Genomic DNA, 17,612 nt, shown 5'->3' on the forward strand with positions numbered 1-17,612 from the left:
TTTCAAAGAGAAAAAAAAATTGTTGTTAATTATTAATAATAATGCCTACTGAATAATTAGATGATAGAAATTATGAATAAAATTATTTCATAAAAATATAAAGTTTTCTTAGAAACAGGCAAATTTTAGGTTTGTATGTTACAGCACTGGTGGGAGACTGAATCCTAGCCTCAAAAGTCAAGACATCTTTAATACAGGCTGTGGCCTGAATAATTATGAGGCCATTAATTTGGCATGTAGAAGACTCGCTAAGTTATCTTCTCATTCAGCCCATTTTTTTCAGTCTTTATTAATTTAAAAACCAGTCTCTTTTCAGTACTTAACATTTTTTATATCACTTCTACTTCCTATTTAAAAGATTTTTTTTTTATTTAAAGTGTGGAAAGACTGGATGTTTTTTATTTTATTAATGGATAAATTTTACCAACTAATCATTATCTGTGAGTCCTGGTAGTTATTCAGAGAAGAGATCGCTTGAGGTTCAAAAATACTTAATGGTAAATCAATACTTGTAAGTTACCTGGAAGGGTTTAGGGGTGATGTGGGGGTGGAGGGGAATATTTACATAAGGAATAAGTAGAGAATCATTAGCCTCTTAATCAACTTTTTTTTTTTTTTTCCAAAGTCGGCAAATAGTATGTGTTATATTTAAAAGGCAGACATTTCGGTAATTAGAACCATAGTTTTAATCATTAGTAACACATACATGCATATATCTTTTTAATTTATTTTTAATAAAATATAGTTATGAAAAACAATAGTGCTTAAAGTAGAAATTTTTTAGACATGTACTTATGATATTAAAAATGAAATACAGTAAACCTAATGGGTAATACAACAATTTGAATACTTACTGAGGTTAAGGACAGTCTTTTTTTATACCCCAGTGCCTAGCATGTGAGTTGCCTGGCATGTACTAGGCCCTCAAATGATGACGGATGTACAGACAAATAGAAGGCCTATGGAATGATAGTAACTGTGTCTTCTCATATGTATCCAAAGGCCATGATATTGGCTAGTTTTTAGTACAGGGGTAAAAACCTTAATGAAATGATAAATCTTAAATCTATAGATGCCAGTCTGGCTCAGTATTAATACTGACAGTAGTTTTTGTTTTTTTTAAAAAAAGCAAGTATGTTAAAATATTTCTATTAGAAAAGATTACAATTTAAAAGGATCATTCTACAATCTTTAAACTAAAAGCAATTTCAGGCAAAGAGGTACATCAAAGCAGCTATTTCATAGCTCAGATACTAGCTCAATGAAAGTTCTGGGTCTCTATCTAGCTCAGTGAAAGTTCTGGGTCTCTATCAAGCTGTCTGCATTGTCTCTTAGTATGGGTGTGCCCTGGCAGATTATGATCTGGGGCGTCGCTCTATCTGCCCTTGATGACTTTCCTTTCCACCTTCAGCCCTTCCTGCCCTGCTAGGCACTGTTGAGTGCAGAATGATTACTTGTAGTGTTTACTTTGCAACTCTGTGACACATAATACAGGGATGCCACCTCACTTATAAATTCTACCTAATATATCCTGGCACTCGAAATACCTTGCTTGAGATTTTAATACTGGTTAATGTAGAAAAACTTCTGCTTAAAGCACCACTAACTTAAAAGTATAATTTGATTTCTTTCTGCACCTTTTGAATCTAAGAAAAAGACAAATTCTCCGAATTTTGTTGTGGCACATGGTTTCACAGTTTAAAATAAAATCACAGCTGTCTCATTATGCAACACAGTCCTTGGTTTTGCAGAAAGTTTTTTTCCCTCCTTATGCACCAATACCTCAAGTATGTAATGCTATGTGCTTTGCTAATTTGTATTATATTTCAGACACACACACCAAAATACATGTATGACTGATTCGTGGATGGCCTAGGATAATGCTCCTATATCCATATACATTATGTCATCTATTCTGAATGATTTTTTTTAAATTAACCTTCTTTTTAAAGCTGATTATTTAAAAAAAATGTAGAAAAGCTGAAAATCCTAAGATGTGTTTCATTAATTTTTCTCAATATTTTAGAGACAGTTGTGGTTTGGGGGACTTGTTGGTATGATTTTTATGTCAGCAAGGAATTTTTTTGGCTCATAGTTTAATATACTTAAATCCATATTATCTCTGGATATATCATATCTATCATCAGGATGACTTCCCATTGACACAGTTGTCCTATGTATAGCAGTCCCCAGAATAGTAATTTTAAGAATGCCACTTAAAAGGTCCCTGCCTGTAGGAAAATTAAAGAGTAGAGGGGAGCATCAACAAATGTCAGACAGGAGTTGGGCAGCTCAATTACTTAATTCATTCCAAAACAAAAGCTGACTTAAGTCAGAATGAAATTGAACACTTGAGAGAGAGAAAGTAGTTTATCTACTCATTTAGAAATGTAAACATAAATTTTATATAGGGATGTAACTATCTGAATACATATATTGCCATTTCTCTGCTATATAGTAATATTTCTTGCCACCAATGGTAATGTGTTGTTCCTTCCTCAGCACCAAATGTGTCCATATCTATTTAAACAGTAGGAGTCTCATTTCTAAAGTAATCTATGCTAGGACATAACTAAGCCAGTTATTGTTATGGTTCACTAAAGTTTCAGAACTTTAGAAAATTCTCACTTTAAAGTAATTTTAACTCTTTCACTGAAATGTTTTTTTTTTTTTCCATTTTGCACTATAATTTCAAAAGGAGCATAAGAAATTTGGATTTCTTGAAAGAGCCAAGTGTGCAATTATAGAATTGAAACACTGTTAATCACAAAGTAGTGTGAATAATAATTTCAAGAATTTCTCAAAATATGCCGATTTAAATGTTCAAGATCCAGTTATGTGCTTTGTTATAAAACAGTCCAAAACAAAAACTACTTTGTTGTTTTCTGTTCTTTCAAAAATACATAAATCCTACTGAAGTTAATCTATTTTTTCCCACTTCAGAACATCAGGCACTGATTTATCCATTGGGAGTTGCTTTCTAATACCTAGATTAAGAAAACAAAATAAGACAAGTTAATATCCCGATAATACTATGAATGAGTACACTAGAGAAGTTTAAAGTAACCTTTTTAAGAAATATATGTAGCTATTTCCCTCCACCTCAGCAACAGTCACTTTGTGATATCACCCATGAATACATTCTTTTAATACTGCTTTGAAGAAAGTCACTATGTCAGTAACAGGAAGTGTATTCCTGACACCTACCAATGTGAGTTTAGAGTTAAAAGAAATACCCTGTGAAACATTCAAAAGTGAAGCAGAAATTTAGGGGAGCAGCAGCCCTGCTGAGGGGAGTTCACTCCTTGGAGCAGGTGTGGCATGTCCACCAAGAAGCAGGTTCATGGCCTCTGCAGTCTCCTGCATTAGTCCTTTTCCAGCATAGTTTTAGATATACAATGTTGTTTTAATGGGCAGAGATTGGTTCAAAACCAGTAAATCAAATATTGTATTTATATTGTGATCATAGGTACCCATGTAAATGAAATAAGAATCACTTAGTCCAAATCATAAACCACCACTTTCCAAATAGTAATTTCTGTTAATTTCTGTGAGAAGAGAACTTGATCATGGTATCTTAGAACTGAACTGGGCCATAGAGTCCCCTGGTTCATACATTTTGTTTACAATGAGGAAAATGAGGGAAAGAGAATATATCACAGGCACACACTTTTCTACCAGGTGGTTTTTATACACCAATAGAATGCTCTCAAATATTTGATTAGCATGAAAAACAGTGAACTAAGAGATGATATGTATTTAAGAGTGACACACACACTGCTGCTTACATAGCCAGGAACTGACCAGATAGCTTTAGGCAAGATACACTCCCTGCTTAAGACATTTCAGAGACCTCCCCCACCTCACCCTAGGTTCAAACTGTTTAACTTACTCTTCAATGCTCTCTTTGATCTGGTCTCAACTTTTCCACCCTTTTTGCCCTCTTAACTCCATGAAACTTATGCCTGAACCAGACTAGAAGACTTGCTTTTCCAAACATGCCCTGTAATTTTTTCTTGCCATGTACTTGCTGATGATGTTGACTCCTTCTGGCATGCCTTTCCTTAACTCTCTCCAGTGCAGCCCTCCTCAGCTCCCAAAGCCCAATTCAAATGCTGTCCTAAAGCCACTTTGGAATCTCAGCTAAAGAAAATCTCTCCTTCCTCTGAACAAGGGAGGCTGAAAGCAAAAGTCAGAAAATAAGATTCTTCTGAAAGTGAGGGTTTCTTTCTAAAGCTAAGGTTTCTGTACTTCTTCCATTAGTTTTCATTCATAGATAAGTATGATCTCATTGTTTTATTACAAATCATTAACTATGGGTCCTTTCACTTTTTCATATTTTAATCTAATCAGTATTGCTCATTAAAATTTTACATCAACCGCTCTTGCAATTTATAATCAGTTTAAAAAAGAGAGAAATTCTATGCTGGAACAAAGTATCAATTTTTATTTGTTCTAAATATCTGGCAATATCCAATTCAATGGATTCTACTAATAAAAAGCAAAGACACATCCCAGAGAACAATAGTCACCTCTCCACATATTTTCCTTGTGGGAGGTCACAGTTTGTACCTAGGAGTCACTTAGCTTTTCATAGCAGAGGTCCTTCTGTTTTTATTGCATTTCCCTCCCACCACAGAATTTTCAAATTGTATCAAAAATGAGAGTACCAATGAATATATAAAGAAGGGATGAATAAATTAAGGGATTGTAAAAATAAGAGAAATTAATTAATCCTTGTATTTCAAAATATTTTAGTTTGAGTTACACAGCTGTTCTGGGGATTTTCAGTTCTACTGTGATCAGCTAGTTCCACACAGTGTGGGCCATAAACTCAGCCAAGTTTTCTATATTGTGGGCATGTTCAGAAGAATATATCTGATAATCTTTCAGTGCATCACCTTTCCTGTCATAGACATCTGTCTTAAATGATGTGATGACACTTTAAAAGACGAAGCTTTTTCTCCTACATGAGAATAAGGAAAAAGCTCTGCTGCAAGGTGAATGCAGCCCCAGCAACAGTGCATGGCTCTGTGAATTGTACATGGTCTCCTTTAAGCTCCACCTTCCCCCTTGGATGGGAGCCCCAGTAGTGGGCAAAACAGGCATAACCAGGTGAGTTTATGTGGGCTCAGTAAAGCCTACCAATTGCAAGTTCATGTGTAGCAACGATTATCCTGGTTTCTCCATCAGGGAGAAATTTCTATTAATTTTAAGTTTCCAGTGTAGCTCTGTTGCACGTTTCTGCGTGATTCAGAGGCACCAGCTCCTCTCTCACATCACAGCAAAGCTGATGTGTGCATTGAGTATCACTTTAATGGTGTTCTCATTGTTGGGAAGGTATCACTCACAGGTGGCATATGTAGTTAGAATCCATAACCCAGCAGCATCAGAGCCAACAGTGCTTAAGGGGTCAGGTTGGGAAAGAGATAAGCAGGCTAAACTATACAACTTCCCTTAATTACTTTCATCAAAGTACCACCCCTGTAATATTTATGTAGTGGGATTCCTTCTGAGACTTTACTCAGAGAAGGATTTCAGGACTAGGAAAATTGTGAAGGAACCTCCACATACCCCTCCTTTTGCAGGGTGATTTCTTTAGTACTTGTGGTTGTAGAACTCAAATATGGGAAATCTTGATATCTATAGAACAGGTGGTCTGACCTCAATTGCATACTTTAAGGCAGTGATTTTCAAGGTATACTTCAGGGCTCATTCAGGGACTGAGGAAGAGACAAGAAACCCAACTCTTTGTGTTCCCACAAGATTACACACTGCACATTACCTATTTTACAAATTCAGCCACCACACAAGCTGTTTTGTGTACATGCCTTGTCTTGAAAACTAAGTTTCAGGGTGATAAAAACCTGAGTACATCCCCCGTCCCCCTGTTCTCCAGTGTTATAAAAAAAATCAACTCAAATTGTGTGATAGTGCAGACTCTCTACCATTTTCTAACTTTGGCTTATTTTAAAGGAACCTGCGATAGTAGTAAAAACAAACATACATAATGCCTATCGATGAACTAAAATGCATTGTGAAAAGAATTACTTAGCTAGGCAAATAGCACTCACGGTGAAATTGTGCAGCCCGAGGCATATGCATGATGTCCTGTGTAGCGAATTTCACAGCGAACGACATTGTTGGAATAGTCTGACTCAGGCACCAGGTAGCTGGGGTTCACACTGACCTAGGCAACATAAACATCATCCATGTTTCAGATTTCATCAGCAGTGTTTACTGGTTAATTTCTTCCTATTTTGCCAAGGCTATAACAGGCAACATGCTTCAACTAAATCAAGCAGGGAGGTGGATGTGTCAGGCATATGGTTCAACAGAAGTTGTAGAAGGAGGCTATTTATTTTTCCCTGAAAGTCTTTTAAATAATTGTATGTGTATGTGTGGATATAGTGTGTGTGTGCGTTTTGGTTTAGAAATATTTTTAGAAGATGTATAATTGCTTATAGGACCATGATTATTTAACATTTGAATCCAGAAAAGAGGCCTATTGAGTTACAATTGAAGTAAATTATAGGTACATATTCAAAAATCTCTACCTTTAGAATGTAGTTTCCAGGTTTTACATCTGTAATATCAATCCACTGACAGTCTATATCTGCATTATATGTATCATAGCAGCCAGGACTCAATCCCTAAAACAGATGAAATTCAAAAATTAAAAAGATGTTATATAGTTAGAGTATGCTAAAGAATATGCTTATTATTTGCAAATTAAATTTTAAGTTAGTACTTACAAGAGTTTGACATAAAACTATACTTATATTGCATCTCCTTTGAGAAGTATATATTACTCAGCCTTATATCACCTCCAGCTAAAAAAAATACAGGACTAATATAAGTAGTAGTACATCTTGCTTCTTAAAAGTGTCATAAATCACTAGTGATAAATACAATCTTAAAACAGGCCTCCACCAAAATTCTTGGATATTACCAATTCTAGAATAAAGGCCATGTAATAGTCAACTTAATGTCTTCTCAGTGCAACTCTCCCTAATTTCTCTTCTTGAAATTAACTTCCTATACTCTGAATGCCCATGAAACTTAGTTTATGTATAGGTTTTATGGTATTTATCCTTCTCTGCTCTGTATTAAAATCCAACTATATAAGAATAACTAGAGATTGTAAGTTCCCGAAGGATGGAGTTTATATTGCATTATTAAATAGCTAACATTTATGAATTATGAAGTGCCAGGATCAGTTTTAAACATGTTACATATATAAATTTAATCACCACAACTACACAGAGGAGGAGCTATTATTATCCCCATTTTACAAATGATGAAACTGAGGCACTATAACGTTAACTAACTCACCCAAGAATATATAGCTAGAAAGTGGCTGAGCTGGTTTTGAGTTCAGGCATTTGGGGTCCAGAGTCCCTGTTCTTAATCACCACACTATATTCTTTCTCACATAACTGAAATATTTTGTTGTCTTAAAGGGACGAGAATACACTTCAATGAATGAATGCCACATGGCTCTACTTGCCAAGATATTTGCTTCCATAAGTGGGTGCCTTCTACAGGCTCAGAAGAGAATAACGCCACTAAGATATGATCATTGCTCCCCAAAAAGTTATAGTCTAGAGAAATTTGTTCAATTTGGAGTCCATAGGGATATTCTTGATTCCATTAGTTTTTCCTAATAAGTTTTAACTGATGTATTTTCATTCTAATACTAATCAAAGTAAATTGAAAAGAATAGGCCAGAATGATTTAAACTCAATACTGCTATCTAATGTCAGCAGGCAAAATTGCTTTGGTGTTTAGATCATCACCTTGGTCACCAGAGAGACAGCAAAAACATCTAAAGCATGTTCTGCAGGTGCTGGTTTGCCTGTGGCTTGATTTGGGAAGAATAGGGAAAACTCATAGAGCAAACAATAGTACATACATGCCAAACTCAAAAGTACCTGTGCCACAGCAATGAGAATCATAACCCACTTTGGTACATACCAACTTGCAATCCTTTGTTAACTGTATATTGAGTAGTAAATATATTATGAAGCATTTTCAGTTTCTGATTTCCAGCACATAATTCTAATACTGGCATATAACAGATACTCAATAGCTGTTAGCTGTTATGGTTGCTACAGCTGATGCTACTACTACCACCACTTTTTGGTGTAAGGGATTCATTGGATTAGAGATCTGTTTAAGGCTGGTTTATTTTTTGGAGAAAAAAATTGATTTATTCTGTTGATCAAAAGGAACAAAACAACAAAAATAACACATTAACATTGATTCCAAAATGTGAGACAAAATCCATTCTTGCCTCTTAGTATTCCAATTTTGAACTAAATCTCCAATTGAATAAAGAGCTCATGACTAATGACTGAAAATATGATTGAAATGACAATATATTAAAAAACCCAACTCCATGCATAAAAGGCTGATTTAAATAATGTCACAATGCTTATCTTACCTTCAGGTGAGCAAAAGTGCTGTAAAGAGTGCTGAAACTGGCACGCTACCATACTCAGGTGGCAAAATTTAAGTTAAGTACAAGCTTTGATTATTTGAACTGGCAAACAAAAAAGTTTTTCTGGGCAGTAAGCAAACAGCATTTCTTGTATTCAAACTTTTAAAACTCTAAAAAAATGTAGAACCTTAGCCAAGGCTGTATAAATTAACAATTTGGTTTTAACTGAACATAACTTTTTTACATAAATTAATGAAATTAAAGTAACTGTTTCTAGTTTCATATATGTTTAATATCTAAGAACTTATATGAAAGTGTAAATATAAGGAAGTTACATGTAGTTTTATATTTGGAAACATTGAAAGAAAGTTATAACTAGCTTAAGAGAACATTGGAGCTTTGTTAGAATTTTTTTTTTCCTTTTAATGAAGCCAATGTTCAAGAAACACCAGTCTAGTGAAAAACACAAATACATAAATCACTTGTAATGTAAGACCTGGTGAATAATGGTTAAATAGGATGTAAACAGAGACTACAAGAAACCTAAAAGTGAAGTGGGGTCACTCCAAGGGATTGAGAGACTCATGTGCTACAAAGACCTAGACTCTTAGGTTCAGAAATTTCAGCAGTGAGCTGCCCTGAGTCCCTCTTGTTCTAAATGAAAAGAATAAAGTTCAGGTCGCCTGGTGAGTTTGTGGGACCTGTTCTCTCAGTGAAAAAATAATCTCTATACATATATACGTGTAATGGGTTGATAGATCACATTTTCTTTTGTTTTCTTAAATGCTGCCTCAGGGCGAGAGGAATTGAACCTTTTCCTCTTTCAATTGCTGAAGTTCTAAACTCAGAGAAAGAAGCAATGGTAACATTTAGGTCACCAGAAAGCTTCCTGCCACAGCCCTGGAATTTGCTTCCCAAGATGCCAACTTCTGATCCCTTTGTGCCCTGAGTTATGTACATTCACTACTCCTTGCCAGAATTTCCGCTAGGGAAAAATTATAATGTCCTTTTACAAATTAGGGTTTCTTATGGAAATACTGGCACAGCTTTTAACTGACACACATTTTCCCATTGTAAGACACACGAACTGCTTAGGATAGCACTATTTTTAAAAATCCATCCAACGGACATCTGACATCAATTAAATTGTAGGTTTAAATATATGGGCATGGAAAAAGAAACTGTGTCCTTCTGCCCTTCTTCACATGATTAAAAGTGACATTTTTCAAAAGAGCTTTTTAAGAAGCTATTGTCTATCCTTTTTCTAACCCCAGTCACCATTCTGTTTTTGGCTTAATAGATGGAGGGGAGGAATAGTTTTGCAGGTGATGAAACAAAGCTATCTTTCCTACAGTTACCCTTCTAATTAAAGAATATAGAATGAGTGCAGATACTGGAAACCATTCCAATTTTTTTCAGATAATAAACAACTGCTTTTCATTGTGGACATAATAAGTATGCACATTGACTTTCTGTGATGATGAAATACTTTAAAAGTAATTTGGATCATCGAGCCATCACTTTCCTTTTCCCAATAATTTGCCATCTGGACTAGATGGGCCCCCTAAGCAAAATAGTTTTTGAAGAAGATGGGCCAGAAGAAAAAAACTGAAGATGTTTTCTCAAGTGTGTGGGTTTCTGACTTTAGGTTGCCATCCTACCTGTGTGTGTGCAGTACAGGCAAATCGCCTGTGGTAGCCGTAGTCACAGGATGTGTCCTCAAGACAGAAACTTGCTTTGTGGCCTTCAGCCACTCTCCTCTGGGTGCTGGCATCAAGCAGGTCGTAGTGGCTGAATTCGTCCATGCTGTGGTAATGTCTAATGTCCCACACAACACAGAGACAGTGGTCAGTAACACACAGAGAAAGCAATGAGGATTCTAGATGACCTCCCCACTGCTTCCCACATTTGTTTTCACATCAAAATTGAGATCAAGTTGGGAGTTCCTATCATGGCTCAGTGGAAACGAATCTGACTAGCATCCATGAGGACACAGGTTCGATCCCTGGCCTTGCTCAGTGGGTTAAGTATCTGGCATTGTTGTGAGCTGTGGTGTAGGTCGCAGATGCAGCTCAGATCTGGCATAGGCCAGCAGCTACAGTTCTGATTTGACCCCTAGCCTGGGAACCTCCATATACCGTGGATGCAACCCTTTAAAAAAAGACCAAAAAAAAAAAAAAATGAGATCAAGTTGATCTTAAAGTGACACTCATGCTAAATTTTTTTCCAAGACAAAAAAAAAAAACTATCAAAATTGTGAGGTTTAACTTTGCTACTAGGAAAAAAAGGACATATTTTATTTAGCTTTTCTGTTATACCCTGTTCTATCTTTAAGTGTAAAATAGAGATAGACAATAAATTATCTTTGTGTAAATGAAACTTGCTGTATGTCCTCTAGTATATCTCCTTTGGCTGCCACTGATGATATTTCTTTCCAAAAAAAAAAAAAAAGAAGAGCACAGCACATGACTCTTGATGACTCTTGGGAGGTTTCTGTGAAGTGTTTAAAAATTGTGTTTTCATGTATTTAAAATTTTTACTGAAATGGAGAAGAGAAAAGCATGTTTTACCCACCACTATTATTTAGCTAGTATAAATGTTTATTTAGAAATAAAATAATTCTTTTTTATCAGCCAACTAGGTGGTTACATCTATTTTTCTCATTTTATTGAAGTGAAGGTCTTGAACTGTTCATCGCATGTAAGGAAAGAACAAGAAGAAATGGTTTGTATTGCAAAAAGTTTGAGGACACACAACAGGACTTCCTGGTAATAAATATGTAGGCAAGTTACCAAGTTCAACTATGGAATTACCTTATCTGAAAATATTTAAATTTGGGGACAAAACAAGCAATTATCTAGGGTTTGCTACAGGCTTGAGATTGGAGTTCCCTTTATGGCTTAGTGGGTTAAGAACCCGACTAGTATCCATGAGGATGCAGATTTGATCCCTGGCCTCGCTCAGTGGATTAAGGATCCGGCATTGCTGCAAGCTACAGCATAAGTCACAGATGTGGCTTGGATCCAGTGTTGCCCTAGCTGTGGCAAAGGCCTCAGCTGCAGCTCTGTTTCAGCCCCTAGTACGGGAATCTCTATATGCTGCACATGAAGCCCTAAATAGAAATTTTAAAAAAGAAGAAATAAAAGATAGAGGTAGATCCTTCTCCATTCATGGATTGTATCATCTACATCTCTCTTTGAAAATGAAATCTGAATCCTTTCCGTAATGTGTGGTCTTTATTAAGTACTATTACATGCTGACTAACTGTAGATGATTTTGATTGTAATAGGTTTTTTTGGAAATCTTACCTGTATTATATTGGTGTAAAATTCTAGTGAAGCCAGTTGCTGTATTCTGTCAACAGTTTTAACAAGCTGGGCTTAAAGTTCCCAATTAAAAAAAAAAAATGTGACATAGTAGGTGATATATTATCTTAAAGACAAATTTTAATCTTCTACCTTTGTATAAAAATTTTTCATATCCACATGAAAAAGCAACTCTTTAAATACACCAGGAGGCCCATCCACTTACTGGTGACAGCTGTGCCATTCCCAGGAATATCTTGGTCGGCTTGGTAAGAAATCTGATGTCCCTTGATTTTTCACTCTTTGGGGAAATCTTAGCAGCACTCTGTGATCATAATCTCTGACATCTGCCCTGTATGCTGTGCTGTGATTTTGAAAAAAAGAGACATTATTATTTTCACAAAATATTAACTAAAAACAAAGCTACATATAAAACCTTTCCATTTTGTAATGGTGACTACTGTTTTCGCTTAACTAGGCCATCAGCTCCCAGAGGCCAGGGCATTTTGCCTACATTTTTTTAAACAGTTGATTAAATAAGATGTCAACTGGAGAAATAACTCTAAAAGAGTGCATCCACATTAGATAAATACTTTAGGAGTTCCCATCATGGCTCACTGGTAACAAACCCAACTAGTATCCATGAAGACGCAGGTTCGATCCCTGGCCTCTTTCAGTGAGGATCTAGCTTTACTGTGAACTGTGGTATAGGTCACAGACATGGCTTAGATCCCGAGTTGCTGTTGCTGTGGCGTAGGCCAGTGGCTACAGCTCCCATTAGACCCCTAGCCAGAGAATGTCTGTATGCCACAGTTGTGGCCCTAAAAAAAAAAAGGGAAAAAAAAGTCTTGATAAACACTTTAATAACTATCTTTAAAACAGTGACATTACTGTAGTAGTAATATCATAGGGAGTGCAGTGGTATGATTAATGCAAGATTTCCAAGAATGAAAATGATGAGCTTGGATTTCTTCTCTTCTTTTAGACTGACAGGAGTCAAAGTAGAAGAAATTCACAAAATAAACAAACATTACTGTTTTTTATTAATGTATTTTGTGTGAATATATATATTCAGATACTATTGGTGACCTTATTTTATATTTTTAAAAAATTCTTTGCATCCTATCCAAACATCATTTGCTCCCTCTGCTGGTTTGCAAGCAGCAAACTCAGAGAATTCCATTCCCCAAATTGCTAAGATTTTATTTTAGGACTAATGCAAAAACAAAGCTCTTGCTCATGTTCTTATTCTGGCTGAAGTAATACCAAAACAACTAAGTTAATTGTGGCTTCAATAAAAAAAAAAGGAAACTGTAGCACCCAAAGAGGGGTGCCACACTGGATCAGTGGCCCCAATCTTTTAAGGGGGCATTAACAAGCTCTTCCAGCACAATATTTTTCCATGTTATTGTGCACTAGTTTAATAGAACATTATTAGAAATAGTTAGCTCCAGAGTTTAAGAATCTTTGGGAAAATAGGAAACCCCCCTCACACACTTTTTTTTTTTTAAGGGTTTGCTCCATCTCCCTGACTCGTGCCACTGTTTGAAAGACAGAACCCACAAAAGTCTTCAAAATTTTAACTCTCCATCCAGGTCAGCATGCTTAGGAGATCACGTTCTACTTCCCAGCGCGCATCCCATGTCCCAAATCTTGTCTGCACCGAAGAGTGGTCAGAACCAGGCACCTGAGCAGCGCCCCCAGAACCAAGACGGGGAGCTGGGCTGGGAGATCCCAGATGGTACCTGGCTAAGCAGTTTTCCTCCGCAGCGCATCTCAGGTTGTACATGGACATCTTCTGCACATACGTGGATGCCTGGATGTAGTAAGGGTCAGGCACCAGATCAGGAAGACCTAAAAGTTAGCAGGCAAAGCGCAAAGAGGTGAGACAGCTTAGAGGCGCCCACCCTTGCCCCTTACTCCACGACCCTTACTCATCACCCTTCACCCATGGGGACTGCGGTGTCGGGTTTCGGGTAACAGAAGAATGGGGATGGCCTGGGCTGCAAAGTAAAGTGGAAAGGAAGCAGGAGGGGCCAGGCGCGCGGTTTGCACCAGATTCCAGGGCTGCCTCTGCAGGCGCAGGGGGAGGGATGGGATCTGCACGGACTGAGGCCTGCCGCGCCCAGGCAGCCACGTCGGGGAGCCACGGAGTTGGGGAAGGAGTGCGTGGGTTTTCTGGCGACTTGGGGGTGCTTACCGTACTGGAAGTAGCCTGTTCCATATCCGGGCCGATACCTGCTCCCAGGCCGGGGCCTTTCGTACGTGTCATAGTAGTTGTAATAAGGGTTGTCGTCGGAGTACTTGTAAGGATTGTACGGGTCATCGCCCACCATGCCGTCCACGTCCACGCGGCTGGGTGGCTGCAGATTACTGAGCGCTGGGAGCTCTCCAGGTGCCGTCTGGTTACCGGCACTCGAGGCCCCAGCGTCGCGAGCCCCAGACGTCGAATAGCCAGCTTGGAACCAATGGCGGGCTGCGGGCCTGGGGCGGCCGGCGACGGCTCCGGACGAGACGGCGGTTCGCGCCCGCGCCGCAGCAGTGCGGTTGTTGCGGAGCAGCAGGATTGGCGTGCGCAGCTGCGGGGTGGTGGCGTTGGCTGCGCCTGGGGCGGTGGCGCCAGGGTCCCGTCGCCGCTGTGGCTGGTACTGTGAGCCCAGGCTCAGCAGGCTGAACACCTGCCCGTTGTTCTCCCATTGGATCTTCTGGCGCCAGGCGCCGGGAGCTGCCGGCGGCTCGCGAGGGGGCTGTTGCTGGCCAGTGGCCGGCGGGGCGCAGCGCACCGGTGCGCAGAGCTGCAGCAACCCGAGTAGGAGTGAGGTCCAGGCGAAGCGCATCGCTCCCTTTGCCGGATTGTCCCCGCTCCCGGAGGACGTAGCTCGGAGAAAAGGAAAACGAGGCTCAAATCACGTGAGGGAGGGAGAACTCTTCAACCACGGAGGCGGGCCGGCTGCGCGGGTATCTCAGTCCCTACCAAGCAATGCCAAGGGTGGGCTGCAGACCCTTCCCAGTAAAGACGGCTGCTGGGACGTGGCACTCGCCTCTTTCCTCTTTCCCAGTTCTGGAAGGCGACGGGGAGCGGCGCGGCGGCCCCAGCGAACGGCAGTGTCTGGAGTGAAGGAAGGAGGAGAGATTTTAAACTTTCTGGCACATTTGCAAAGTTACACAAGCCGTTCTGGCCCAGCCGCCCCTCCGCTATTTGTTCACGTAATGCGATTGGAAACGTGCAAGGCGGACAGCTCCTCGCCTCTGCCCCTCCCTCCCCTCCCCGTCGTGTCCTCCTCCCCCCAGACACGTTGCACAGGGAACGTTAAGGGGAAAGAACAAAACGGAACACACATCCTGAGACACACTAGGCTTAATCTGGGGCGAACATGCAGGAATTTCAAAAGACTCAGACAGGCGAAGGCAGCCAGGCCATGGGGCGAAGCCAAAATATGCACGAAGAAAAATGCTATTAAGTCACCAGCCCGGGAGAGGCGGGAAGTCAGGAGGTGGGGAGGGTGCTGGGGGCGAGAGTCGGGGAGGGGGAAGCGGTGGGCGGGGGGACGATTGTGACTAACGTTTATCCATAAGGAGTTAACCAGACAGATTTCCCAATGCACACTCCTCGCTTTCATGGGAAGCGCCCTCAGCAAATAAGCCTCAAGATATCAAATTTTGTTTTTCTGTGTGTAGGTAATATGAGAAATGGGTTACAAATTTATTTCCTACAGTGAATATTTTAATAACCAAAAGTGAAATTTTACAGGGAACAAAGCCAACTAACACTGAAGCAGAGAATAAACCTGTCTCTTTTTAAAAATGCCGGCCTGATTTGTACTTTGAGTGGAAGTGAAGAACCATCTTTCATTTCCAATGTCCATCAGGAAGTTTGAGTAAAGGGAGCTAGAGTAAGCCTGTCTGTAGAACACTCAGAAAGGCAGTTTCAAATAAGCATTTCATCTGACTTTTTTTCTCTTTATATGTCTAATAAGGAAGTTTGACTTTGGATTTTTTTTAAATCTTAAATCACCTTTTGCTAAATATTGAAAAGTCAGTAAAGAACCCTGATTTTTCATCCTGGTGTTTGATTGATCTTACAAACTGAACAAAGGGGTTGCTGAAGTAACAGCCTTGGGTTTCAGATTTTGGTAAGGAGAAGGGAATGGGAGTAGTCAGAGGAGAATGGGTAGGAGGATGTGGGTAGGAAGTAGATAATAACCACTGGAAAGAGATGCTTAATGGACCAGTTATTCATGTACCACTCAGGGTTTAGGCAGTGCTGGAAGCATTTCAAAGGGAGAAAAAAAAAAATTAACCGCTTGTTTCAAAACTAGACTCAGAACCAGTTCTTTTTAACCTTTTTATTGTTGTCATCGATTGAGCTGTTGTATACTTCAATATTCACCTATCTGTTGGTCTCTGTCTATCCGTATTTAACCACATTTTGGTTGACCTCTGCTGATTTGGTGGACCTCTGAACAGCACCTATTTCACTTTTTTTTTTTTTTCCTGGTTAGAACAAATGTATTTTCCTTTGGGAGACTTTCCCTTTCCAGTTGCAAAAGTGGGACTAGCATTAAGGAGACTACCCCTACTTCAAGCAGTGGTCATGCAGAGATTCAAGTGTAACTAATAAAGCCGTCTCCTTAGAATTCAAATCTTGAGCAGAAGTACACAAAGGTCAGAAATGTTGGAGCCCACTCTTCCCTCTAGGAAAGAAAGTTTCTATGAGTTCTTGCTGCGTGGATTCCTCTTTTGGTGTTTTAGGCCAGTACCTTCTAAGACCTGGTGCTTCAGCTTTTCCTTCCATTTTTCCACTGCATTCCTTTGTGGTTTAGTGTGATCAGTCAATGTCTGTTGTTTTGCCACTGAGGAACCCTGACTGACACTGAGGTGGCCAGGGGGGCTGAGGGATTGGGGGAGGGGGGCAGGGGTAGTTTGCGGGTTCTCTTAACCAACCAGATCTCATGATTCTTAATCCAAGATGATAGATTTGGCTCTTATTGAGTCAAGTTAGAGTTGCTATGCTGGTGACCACCCGGCATCCTTGGTCACGAAGGGGTATCAGATAGAAGCTTGCCAGTGGATTGCCAAATCTATTACTTAAGTTACAAAGATAAAAATTCAAGTGCAAATCCCTTGGATAGCAGATTAGCAGTGCCATCCCTCTGTATAAAGGTCAGAGGCATCCCTAGGTATCATTTTATAGGCTGGCTGCATTGTATAGACTTAAGCTATTCAATCTCAGAACCCGCAAAGAGAAGATGGAGTAAAAAGAAGAAGCAGGTGTATATAATTTGGATGGTGGATAGGCCAAATTATAGGAGAAGCAGGAAGGGAGAGAATATAATTATCTCTCATCAGAAAAATGCTCTGTATTCACCCATGAACAGCTCATTCCCCAGAAAAAAAGAAGCCCACAGCTGCCAGGGCTTGACCACACATTGCTGAGAAAAGACAGTTCAGATTGTCAGAAGGGCAAACTAGAGTGTCCCCCTAATGGGAGGATAGAAAGTTTTTCTAAATCCTAGATAAAATGCTCTAGCTTTCAATCCTGGTATTTGCATTAAAAAAAAGTTGTGTATCTTTGGACAGCTGACTTACTTTCCCTGCTCTTAGTTACATGTAGGATTCAAGGGTTAACCCAAATCATTTCTAAACTATTTTTCCTAGTTTTAAAATTTCTGATTTTTGTGAATATCCAAGTAATTCCAGCTACTTTCAATTCATTTTCTATAATGTTTCATTGCAATTATTAATATTTATTTGAATAACTCGTTTAGTTGGACTTTATAACTTTGGATGTATTTTATGTGTGAGAGTCTACCAACTGCTATTTCCCCTTTTTACATGTTTCCCATCAGAAATTCAGTATACCT

The 17,612-nt window shown here is 39.1% G+C and overlaps 1 protein-coding gene across 2 annotated transcripts; it reads right to left on the reverse strand.

The window, feature by feature from the left end:
- Nucleotides 1–715: 715 nt before the first annotated feature.
- LOX (lysyl oxidase) lies at nt 716–14,900 on the reverse strand. 2 transcript variants are annotated; one of them, XM_047778492.1, is made up of 7 exons: nt 13,949–14,897; nt 13,494–13,602; nt 11,975–12,112; nt 10,105–10,261; nt 6,558–6,653; nt 6,075–6,190; nt 716–2,987 (listed from the first exon to the last, which is right to left on the reverse strand). In XM_047778492.1, the coding sequence occupies exons 1-7, from the start codon at nt 14,583–14,585 to the stop codon at nt 2,981–2,983; spliced, it is 1,260 nt and encodes a 419-aa protein (XP_047634448.1). In that variant the 5' UTR covers nt 14,586–14,897; the 3' UTR covers nt 716–2,980. The 2 variants fall into 2 exon arrangements, with proteins under 2 accessions (XP_047634448.1, XP_047634449.1); XM_047778493.1 differs by lacking the exon at nt 716–2,987 and having other exon boundaries at nt 6,071–6,190; nt 13,949–14,900.
- Between the last annotated feature and the right edge of the window lie 2,712 nt (nt 14,901–17,612).

Source organism: Phacochoerus africanus, chromosome 4 (assembly GCF_016906955.1).
Source record: "Phacochoerus africanus isolate WHEZ1 chromosome 4, ROS_Pafr_v1, whole genome shotgun sequence".
Lineage (NCBI taxonomy): Eukaryota > Metazoa > Chordata > Mammalia > Artiodactyla > Suidae > Phacochoerus > Phacochoerus africanus.

Bases quoted from the DNA above. Each gene is read 5' to 3' on its own strand.
- LOX (XM_047778492.1), bottom strand. From the start codon at position 14,585: ATGCGCTTCGCCTGGACCTCACTCCTACTCGGGTTGCTGCAGCTCTGC. The intron at 12,113-13,493 runs GTACCATCTGGG...TCAAAATCACAG, and splicing joins GAGGAAAACTGCTTAGCCAG to CACAGCATACAGGGCAGATG. The intron at 6,654-10,104 runs GTAGGATGGCAA...CATCTGTTTTAG, and splicing joins CCTGTACTGCACACACACAG to GGATTGAGTCCTGGCTGCTA.